This window comes from Priapulus caudatus, unplaced genomic scaffold (genome assembly GCF_000485595.1).
Source record: "Priapulus caudatus unplaced genomic scaffold, Priapulus_caudatus-5.0.1 Scaffold17, whole genome shotgun sequence".
NCBI lineage: Eukaryota > Metazoa > Priapulida > Priapulimorpha > Priapulimorphida > Priapulidae > Priapulus > Priapulus caudatus.
This window is the reverse complement of record NW_014577078.1, coordinates 1505173-1516321: the sequence shown is the minus strand read 5'-3', so window position 1 is coordinate 1516321 and position 11149 is coordinate 1505173. Positions and strand designations below refer to the sequence as shown.

Sequence of the window (11149 nt, the reverse complement as noted above, 5' to 3'; positions counted from 1 at the left end):
AATAATAATAATATAACCAACAATAATAATAATTTATGTTATACTAGGAAAAAATAAAATTACCAAGTCTTAATATGGATAGATGGCGCTGCAGTCCTTAAAATGAACCCTAAGAAAATGTTTATAAAATAAATTAGGTTAAAATATATTACATGCGTATATATCAGATATATGGATATGCTAATATATGTCCGGTGAATTAGTGTATATTGTTCAATGCGATTTTTCGGTAGGCAGGCAGATCGATGAAAGCGAAAATATAAATTCAACAATGTTGTTAGTCAAACAATGAAACATGATGGATTTAGGGTTCCGGGTTACGATGTCTGCACATGGCGATTGAAAGTGGGTAGTGGGTAACCTAGCTTGTATTACTTACTCATTGTCATAAATATGCGAGTTTGCTCAAAAATACATCATTCCCACAACTAACTTACCTGTGTAGTTGTAATGTATCGATACAATTTTTATTGGTGGACAGCCATCACAACGCCATGATCCCAGATCGCATCAGCGATTGAAGCGCCATTGAGCGGTACGTCTATCTTGTTTTGAAACTTTCTTCGTATGATCATAGGTATGATCGATTCGTATCTTGTAGTGTAGATGTGAATTTGGAGCCTGTGAGATATATGCACTACTAATATCATTGCCATTGGGTAAGAGAAACTCATATGCTTCCACAGAGAGTGTAATTAAATGTAAATGTAAAATGGAGAACGTTTAGCTAGAGAATAGTTTAGCTGCATAGGGTAATCAGTATCACTGCGTTGTGATTGCGACAAGTGTTGTGTTGTGATGATGTGCCACTGTTGTGTTACACTGTGTTACACATGTGTTACACTGGTGTGCATCACTACCAGGGAGCTAGATGCATGTACATCAAGAGTAGATGATAAAACAATGTTTTATCATCTACTCTTGATGTACATTGTAATTTGTATATCTACCTACTTGATGTGTAGGTACCATTACTTAGTAGTAGTACTAGTAGTACTAGAAAATGCATCCCGTAGCTTTAGCTCAACTCGTATGTGATATTGTATGTGCCGTGCACCATATCTAAATTGTTGTGTATACGAATGTTCTGTTACTCTAATAAATTTTACCAATGGATGATATTTGTTGTGGCATGCAGTTTGGTATTGCATGCACACTGTAACACTAGTACTACTTGTACTTTGTAGTAGATAATCACAGGCACTTGGGCTCATAGGGTCTATGTCCCCCAGGGTACTGCCGGAACGTTGGCACAAATTTGGCCAAATCATAGTTTAGCACATATGCGCACTACATATACCAGGGTCCAAAACTAAGGTTGAGCAACAAATGCATAACCAGACACCTTCGTGTTTGTCTGCTTGTAGACCAATGTTTAGGTACGGTCCGGCATATTAGATAGTACCAGGGTACGTTCCGGTATACCCCACCGTACCCAGGGTACGTTCCGGCAGTACCCCGGGGGACATAGACCCTCTCAGCGGCACTTGGACTACTCCAGTAATGAAATGATAGGGAATAATCCCTCATTAAAATGATTAATCACTGCAAAAGTTTAATTTATGTAGTCTGTATCACCTAATAAATTCACATAAGCACCATTCTGATACTCTCTGCACTGCACAGATGCCACTGTGCCTAAACTTAGCAGAAGTTTAGCAGGTAGGAAAGCACCAAAATAATAAACTGCTTGCTTCGTTTCTATCTATCGCAGCACAAATTTGGCCAAATCCTAGTTTAGCACATATATGCGCACTACATATACCAGGGTCCAAAACTAAGGTTGAGCAACAAATGCATAACCTTCGTGTTTGTATCTGCTTGTAGACCAATGTTCACTTGATAAAATTACCAGCTTTCTTTCTACTGGGTACAACTTCATTTACCTAGGTAACCTTGTGGAAAATTCTGTCTGTAATCTGTATGGTAATTAAAATAATAATGAGTGGTTAGTGCATAATAAATGGCTGCACACTGCATATGTGCTAACTGCCCTCTGCTTCTGAGCTTCAAGACGAGCCATGCCATCTAGCTCCAATCCAAGCCAGGTACTGGAAAGAAGCCTACTCCCATAATGAAGGGATATGCAGATATCTACCATTAATTATTCAGCTTTACTTTTCCACAGAGAGACTACATTTTGCAGAATTTTGCAACGTTTTATGGTTGAATTGAGTTGTATTCAGTGGAAGACTGATAATTTTAACAAGCAAACAAATATATAGAGATGGATGAGCTTGGTTGTATATTTGTACTGTGATAGTTTGAAATGAAGCAAACTGGATGCAATTTTGGCACTCATGTTTTCTGAACGGCTATATCTTTTGTGGGTTTGTGCGGGCAGTGGAGTATTTGCGATGAGATTGTGTGTTATAGAATATAGAGGAGTATTTGGACACCATCTATTAAGAAATATTAGTTAATATTAAGTAAAATACCATGCTAACTGTTTCAAGCTAATAACATGGGACAGATGATTATATTTTATTATGAAAAGGTAGCAGCCCAATATACACTTAAACTCTCATCATCTGTACGTTGGAGCGGATGTAACTGACAAGTCTCTTTTGCTGAATGCAAGCGGCTGACCAGTATCCTTTTTATTTACAAACATGCCAGCTTTCCATAACTCCAAGTAAGTTTTCACCTTAAACAGAATTGTTTTATATACACCTAACACCTACACTATTTTAATATCTCACAGAGTAGGATTTTTAAAAGAAAAGCCCGAAATTGTGGGCTAACAAGCAAGATATGGCTTCAGCTCAAAGTCCCATGGCACGCCGACAACCAAACATTGCACGTCCTGTTGCACCACCTATTGTTCCTGGATACCCAACCCAAGGAAGCAAAGCATGGACTCCGGGCATTCCTTCGTGGATTCCAGTCAATGGTTCAGCAAAAATGGTTCTCAAGGAAGCAGTGGATGCGGTGGTGAACAGTTTTTCAAAGCACACACAAGGATATGGACGAAGTAAGTAGATTTTCTAGTGGAGTATTTTTAGAATTGCTGGAGTGAATACTTTTTTATGAAGGCTGCTGTGGTTCTTGAAGAATATTGTGATCAGTGTGAATTAGCATGTCACATTTAAGTTATCAATATAGGAGTTTTCCCAAACGTAATTTTTACAGTTATCTATAGTAAATCTTCAGATATTTAATAGAACACATGCTTGTTCGCATTCAACATGTTTGGTTTGATTTATATATATTCACCAATATCTGTCTAGACATGTATTTATGGAGGTATGCGTACAAGCAAACACAAGCATCCAGACGACAGGTTTTGACCACTTCTTTCATTTCTATCCCAGAAGCACCCAGCTGAGATTTCTAAATGTTTATTTTCATTCCTGCCTTGTACATTCAAGGCTAGTAATACAAGACAGTTCATGGTATATATATATGTGTGTATGTGTGTGCATGTGGAGGCTCGTCCATTACACATGTTTACTCTGGCCCCCATTCAACTAGACCTCGCAGTGTTTACATTTCATGACCATGTGTATTGTGGGTATTACTTGGAAAAAGCATTTGTGGAAGAGTGTTCACTGGCACAGACCATACACAGGGCACATATAACCTTGACCAGTCACTAAGTCGGCAATCAAATCTACATTGATTTCTTGTGTTACGAAACATTACTTCTGTCTAGCGCACGACATCCAGTATTGAAGTAACAGTAGCACCGGTTCGTTTAGTGCTGGTTAGCTCTATTGAGAACCACAATAACTGTTTAGTTTATGCTATGATTCTTGGACAGTTTATACATGCTGGCGTTTCATAGGTATTTGCAATCCATGATTTAAAAGTCAGAAAGTCAACTCGGTGACAAAATTTTAACTTTAAATATATTATTCGTTTCGTGTATGAAAATGTTCTTTTAACTGTGCGTAATCTTCCCTGTTTGTAAATCGGCAGTGTACTGGATTTGTTACGTTTGAAACTTAAATTTGTGATCATTGTAAGTAGAACTTGGCAGTCCTACTCTCAGTGAGAGTCTCACAGAGTACGACAACCGTGTCTTGTTTATTCCTCTGCACGAGGCTGCTGTATGGAAGAAACCTGCCATATGGTCCTACTAGAGTTACAGCTATCGCCCACTTGTTGCTCCAACCTAACCCCGCTACTAGTGTTACTCATCCGAGGTCTGTAAAATATCAGCAAAACTGATGTGACCAGGCGATCTTGCCAGTATCTTAGTACCAGTTATCTTTGCCATATTAGAAATGTTGTTACGTATGTACTGTCTGACTGATATACGTCTGATGCCAGGGGGTGGATGGTATGGGTGAGGTCTGTTTTACATAGTTTCGATTGTATATATTCATTACAATTCAGTACTACTGTACACACGCATATGCACAACACACGCACACGCACGCACACACAGTAGCCTACGCGCGTAGCGCACACGCATACGCACACACTCATACACCCACGTGTGCATACAAAGAGAAGGCCATATGACGGCACATACTCGAACACAGCCGTGTATGTATGTGGATGTCATCCTGTCATTAGTGATTAAATTGTTAGGGTCGCTGGTTGGGGTGATCCCTCTCAGGTGACCGACCGGCTGCTATTCGCCTGAAAGCTGGAATAGAATGGTAGGAAGCATATATCTATGCGTGCAGGCATTAGTGACCAGAACGTGCCTTTCTGGTAATCTGAAGGTCAAGAGCATTGACCATATGCCACGGATGCGGTACCCATCTGCGTAGTAATTTGGGACAAGCAGTGTGGTGTTGTAATCTGTGCGCTGCCGTCACCGGTGTGCACCCGTGTGTAATGCGCACCAATTTCGCAGCTGAGGTCAGATGTAGTAATTAGCTTCGACTTCTCCATTCGTTCGAATCCGCGGAATTCCCAGGAGGAATTTAGTATAGCCTAGAGAATTCGTTACGATGCCCCTTCTATAATAATAATATAGTATGAAAAGGTATATTATACACGCACACATTATATAGGCCTATGTATCCCATATAAAGACGGGTAAAAAACTGTTTTAAGTCGATGATAGTTCTTTACAGCGTCAGTTGCAGTATTATTTATACCTAGTCGCAGTAAGCACATTTTTAGCTGTTCAATAGACCGGCACCGTTTCTTATTGAGTAATTTAAGGATTACAATAATTTAGTGAACACAGCAATTTTGCACTCGGTTTTGTTTTTTAAACTGGCAGTTCTGAAAATTGTGCAAACAATGATGCGCACGTAGTATAAAAAACCAGGTTTTTCATCACATGTAGTGAAATTGAACTGGCTGTGGATTAGGTTTATCTCTGTGAAAAGTGAATTTTTATTCTGCTATATGATCTCCATGATTAGCAATAGGAAAAAAATATAAATTAAATATAAATTATTTAACGAACAACACATGTAGCGATGTACAGTAAATTCGGTGAATATAATATTATATATTAGATAGATATAATGCGATAGATATAACAATTAAAACATACCAATTCAATTTCACTATAATAGATAGGAACAAAATCCAGACCTTTCACGTCGTGATGATGGTGCCAATAACCTTCATAAGTTGGCGGCAATGGCTTACATGCATTGATGGGTGGTTTATTCCCTACGGATAAGCAGGATATTGCGATGGGCCCTTATAATAGGTTCATAATAACAGGAGTAGATAAAGGGAATCAAGGGGGATAAGGGGGGGTAGATGACATCAAATATGTTCAGGAGCGTATAATGACAATAATGTCATTATACGCTCCTGATATGTTCATGACATATACACAGTTTATTTGCTCTTGATAATAACAACAGTCCCAGAGAGATTGTGCTATTTTATATAACGTGTCTTGGTTACGCACAGTACGGTGCAGTTCCCCCTGCCCGTGCCGCCACGCGCGCGCACACACCAAAGGACGCCTGTCGGTCTCCCGGGCAACTATTGCAGTGATTAGCTCTTTGGGCGCATCTCCAACTGGGCCACAACCACAGGCAGCTATTGTTCCAGACAGGCACGGCTAAGCCAGCTTAGCGGGATGATGCCAGCGTTGACCTGACCCGCGTGAACACCGACAATGTTATCGCGTCGTGACGGTAGTGTCGCGTGACGCAGCATGCACGTGACACGTATCAGTGTGCGCTGTCATTTTGGGCGGGCTTTCACTAAGGGTAGACTTTCCTTAAATAGATAATTGGGGACCCTGTCGCTCATGATCACAACAAGGCTTAAAGGGCAATCACCTAATTATACAGCATGAAAATGCGCCTCTGCGGTAGTAATGCACTCACATATTTAGGCTAACGCTCCATTAGGAGTGTTCCCAACTTTGATATCATTAATGATTAACGATTAATGATTGATAATCCTAACTCTAACCCTAACCCTAACCTAAATGACATTAAACAACAAACTAATATATATGACCATGACCATATGTTATTATGACCATTAATGACATTAAAGTTGGGAACACTCCTAATTGAGTATCACCCCATTAAAGTCACACATTCACACAGTCACAAAGTTCATGTCACAATCATGTCATGTCACATGTTCATGTCACAAGTTCATGTCATTTCAAAGTTTTTGTCACATTCACAAAGTCACACATTCACACATTCACACATTCACACATTCACATTCACACAGTCACACATATCATCTGCGAAGGTAGACGAGAGGGAGGTCATACCTGGAAAAGCCACGAGACAAAACATTTTATTTACTCAACATAACATATTTTCTATGGCAGAAAGTATAAGTTTTTGTCCAGTTGTTGTAGCGTATTATAATTAATTATGTACATCACAGTGTCACTACGTGTTAATTGTTTAGTCTAAATTGTAAGTCTACAAGACATTTGTTTTCATGCATTTCTGATGAGTAAGTAGAGAGTGATCCAGAAATCTTGCCAAGCAGAAAACTACCTAGATAGTTAATTTGTCGAATAGAAATAAAATAGAAATAGAAGGAGAAAATCGACATAGCTATGAAACTGGATTGGCTACTGCCAGTGCAAACACAGAATCACAAGGTACATGCATGGATAAACATGATATAATTTCAAATCAGCTATATATATATAGCTTTTGTAAATATATATATAGTGACGCAAATTTGTGAATTTATAAAGTTTGATGATTACTCTTATAATAATGTGCTAACTTTTGGTAATGTCAGGTTCATTTTATGTATCACCATATGCATAGATCATCATGGCTGACCATATAGGGATTAGTAAGAGTATATTTATATCTTTGGTAATTTCGTAGTAACGTGTAAGCTCAAGGTAGCAGTCACCTGCCGGCGCGTGTCGAAGTGGCCACAATAATTGTTTCGCTTTACATTCAGGAAATTCGCACAATGCCTCACTTGTTACCTTGTGCCTCTTGTAGGGCCTAAGTCGCGCGCGCGCACAGACGCACGCATTCACAATATTATGCCGTGGATGATGCCATCAGATTTCCATAGCTTTGCATTTCTTTGGCCCATATTTCCATGTATCGAGTATCATCAGGCCGATGTCCGGGACGAGCCGTATAGGGTACGGGCATTTATACCCCTGGCATACGGTGGAGTACGTTGCAATCAAGTGTGCCGCTGTGAGAGCGTCTACGCTGTTGTTATGGTAACAATTATACTTTGCTCGCGGTAACGAAACATCGCGTCGTAAACCTTGCTTGAAACGCGATCCAATAAACATGCTTATTTCCGTCAGCGGCAAAAGCAGCTATAAACGTACATCGACACAAAGGCGAAGATGACAGATGAGAGCGAATGCGGCACCATTCCTTCTTAGTTGCGTATGCACGCGTGTATGGCCTCCATAGAATGTTACCGACTAGTGCCTCGAGTCACTGTTGCAGTGAATCCTTCCGGGCTAAGCAGTGCAACTTTGACCGGTGTTTTTTTTTATAGCCAGTTACTCGTTTTACGAACGAGTTCACTCATGGGAGCTTGTGGCGAACAAATTCTAGTTCTGCCCAAGTTCTGTTCACACACATATTATTATGTCATATTTATGATTATTGTTGTTTTGACAGACGGGAATTTTTCATGAGCTCCTGTGAGTTAGCTATGTTGAAATGCCGCAGCGAAACGTCTGGCATATGTTAATAAATGAATAGTTTTTGTAGGGCTGTTCTTACTGGGACAGGAGGACTACCAAGGACTGTTTCTAAATTCGTAACGTGGCGTCATGAGGCGACGTTATGGCGAAACACGGACCACATCGCCATTTTGTTATTATTTGGAAAGCTGCACGGCTGTAAGCCGATAGAAGGTTTCGGCGGAATATCGCAGCTAGTTATAGTTTACAGATATACGCATGTGTTATATGCATGTACTTGTAAGCCTTTCCTTCAATTCAAGCGTCGCCTGACAAACCAACACTTGTCATTCCCAATTGAATCCCACCGACCAGCGCAACCGCGCTTTTTCTTTGCTCTATAAATAACGTTACTAGTGGCAGTCGGACTTTGCAGGGAGGCGACAACGCAATTACGTATAGACTGAATATAGATAGCGTGGCAGCACTCGGCGACAATATTGTCCTGTCCTAATAGTTGCATGAGTGACCATCATCCATACGTCTGCCTTATCCGTCTAACTTTACTAACACAGTTTCGTACGACTTCACTTCAGAGGATCAGAACTATAGCGGCGCACATTTTTCGGAAGATAATAGACAACACGGATAATGAAGATCTCTATATCTTTACTGTGCATATTACGTCCAAAGTCAATGTCCTTAGTTTATTTCTTAGTATACAACGTCGTTGAAAATTTGCTCCTCATAAAACTGGATATTTAGGATAGCCGGCGTGTACCGCCTTTGAACTGCTATCGTCGCTCCTGCATGAGCTGCTGCTTTGTTTAGCATTTATTGAACTGTTCAATACTGTAACAACATATAATAAAACTAATAAATAAATCACATTATGTTCATTGCATCTGTATATTATATGCATGGCGCATTTGCTGATCGGTCGGGAATAAATTTATCGAGATACGAGACGAAGACTATTCTAGATGGGCTATCATCTAAACGAAATATTTTCCGCGAAACGGATATTGTTGTTCCACATCGACGTGTTTGTATCATGTCGTCTATGACACTAATCTCAATTCGCCTCTGACAGTAACGCATGGAAATCGGCCGCAGCGACGAGCGATCGTGTCACGAGAACAAAACAAAACTAACACCCCGTAGAGCCTGCAACATTTGATCCTACATCGAACTAGCCCGGTCTAGGCCTGGGCCTGGCTGGCGCTAAATCGAAGCGTACAGACACACGGGGCTCAAACAGGCTAAGTTAGCACGGGTTTACTGCGCATGCTCAGTTTACATTGTTACGTCACTTCACAGCCAACAATGTGACTTTTATGTGACCCAAACAAGGCTATGCGCGTGCGCATTGCGAAATTTAATTCGGGTCTTGCACCGGATTGCGCAGGGGCGTGTACAGGATTTGTACCGGGGGGGGGGGTCTAACCGTAACCCAAACACGTTATGGCGAAACACGCACCACACTCGCCATTTTATATTTGAAAAGCCTGCAGCGCTGTAAGCCGATAGAAGGTTCCGGCGGAATATCGGCAGCTAGTTATCATTTACAGATCAACGCGTGTGTATACGTACTGTAAACCTTTCCTCAATCAACACCGTCGCTGACAAAACCAAAACACTGTCATCCCAATGGAAGCCACGCCCACCGACCAAGCCAACCGCGCTCGTCCGTTCTCTGCTCGATAAATAACCGTACTCAGGCGTCGCACTTTCGCACGTACCGCGACAACGCAATTACGAGTCTAGACCGCATATAATAGACGTAGCGCCAGCTCGCGACAATATTGTCCTTCCTAATAGTCAGAGTGAACCATCATCATACTTCTGCCTTATCCGTCTAACACTTACTAACACACGTTCGTACACTTTCACTTCAGAGGAACAGAACTTAGCGCGCACATTCTCGGCAAAGACAATAGACAAGCACGATAATGAAATCCATACTTTACTGCCTCCTCACGTCCAAATCATTCCTCATTATTCTTATATACCAACGTCGTGAAAATTCGCTCCTCATCAAAACGGAATATTTAGGATAGCCGGCGTGTACCGCCCTTGAAGGCGCTATCGTCGCCCTGCAAATGACTGCTGCTTGTTTAGCATTTATCTAACTGTTGCAATACGTAACAACATATAAAAAACTAAAAATCTAAACACATTCATTTCATGCATCGTATATTAGACAATGCGCATGCTGACGGCGGGGAATAAATTTATCGACGATACGACCACAAGACATTCATATGGCTATCACCTAAACGAAAATTTCCGCGAAACGGCGATATTGGTCCACCATCGACCGGCTGCGCTGTTGGTGTTTGTTTTTCGTTTGACATGTCGTCTATGACACTAATCTCAATTCGCCTCTACAGTAACAGCATGGAAGCGCCGCAGCGACGACGATCGTGTCACGAAAACAAAACAACCTAACCACCCCTAAGCACTGCACCCATCGATCTCAACTCCGAACCTATCCGGTATAGCCTGGGCCAGCTTGGCCGCTAAACCGAAGCGTACCCTGCACACCACCAGCTCAAACGTGCGCCTAAGTTTAGCACCGGTTTATGCGCAGCTCCAGTTACACTGTTACGTTCTACCCTTCCGCCAAGCCAGCAATGTATTTAACTCCGGCCTTGCCAGCCGGATCTGCGCAGGGGCGATACCAGAATTCTGTACCGCAGCGGCGGGGGCGGGGGCTAACCGAACCCAATCTTGCCGAGCACGCTAACGGGGCTGGCCCTCCCCAGAAACCCTTGAAATCTAGACCTCCTTAAAGATCCCGCGTTTTTCTGCCGCGAGCAGGGGGGGGGTCCGGCACCCGCCGGACCCGCCCTGTACAACGCCCCCTGTTGCGTACACAAACAGTCCCTAGCGCAGCAACTTATCCAGCAACTTAGGCATGCTTCAAAGCGGGCCTACCCATCACCTCCATCTTGCGGGCAACTGATCCGGATAGCGGCGTATTTCAGTGCGCGACTAGCAGTTACAGCACGCAAAAACTTTAGCCGCACTCAAGCTCGGACAGTCTGATTGATCAATTTGGCAGTCAGTACGAGTATGATGAGTTCGCGAGCCGGGCCCGCGTCCTACATCGGTCGTAGCCCTTGT

At 41.9% G+C, this 11149-nt stretch overlaps 2 protein-coding genes across 4 annotated transcripts in view; one reads left to right on the top strand and one right to left on the bottom strand.

Moving 5' to 3' along the window:
* The window catches only part of LOC106810800 (dysbindin protein homolog), a 5805-nt gene extending 5283 nt beyond the window's left edge, over positions 1-522 (bottom strand). Inside the window, exon 1 of the mRNA XM_014814255.1 lies at positions 438-522. The gene's annotated coding sequence lies outside the window, so the exon portion shown is untranslated. The remainder of the gene's footprint in view (positions 1-437) is intronic.
* Positions 451-11149, top strand: part of LOC106810779 (LIX1-like protein) — a 54486-nt gene continuing 43787 nt past the window's right edge. The window contains exons 1-2 of one of the 3 annotated variants that reach the window (XM_014814236.1): positions 451-535; positions 2705-2974. In XM_014814236.1, coding sequence (XP_014669722.1) covers positions 2755-2974 — 220 coding nt within the window. In that variant the 5' untranslated portion in view covers positions 451-535; positions 2705-2754. Of the gene's footprint in view, positions 536-559; positions 660-2704; positions 2975-11149 lie in introns of those variants that run through there. The other 2 variants (XM_014814245.1, XM_014814228.1) reach the window with 2 other exon arrangements.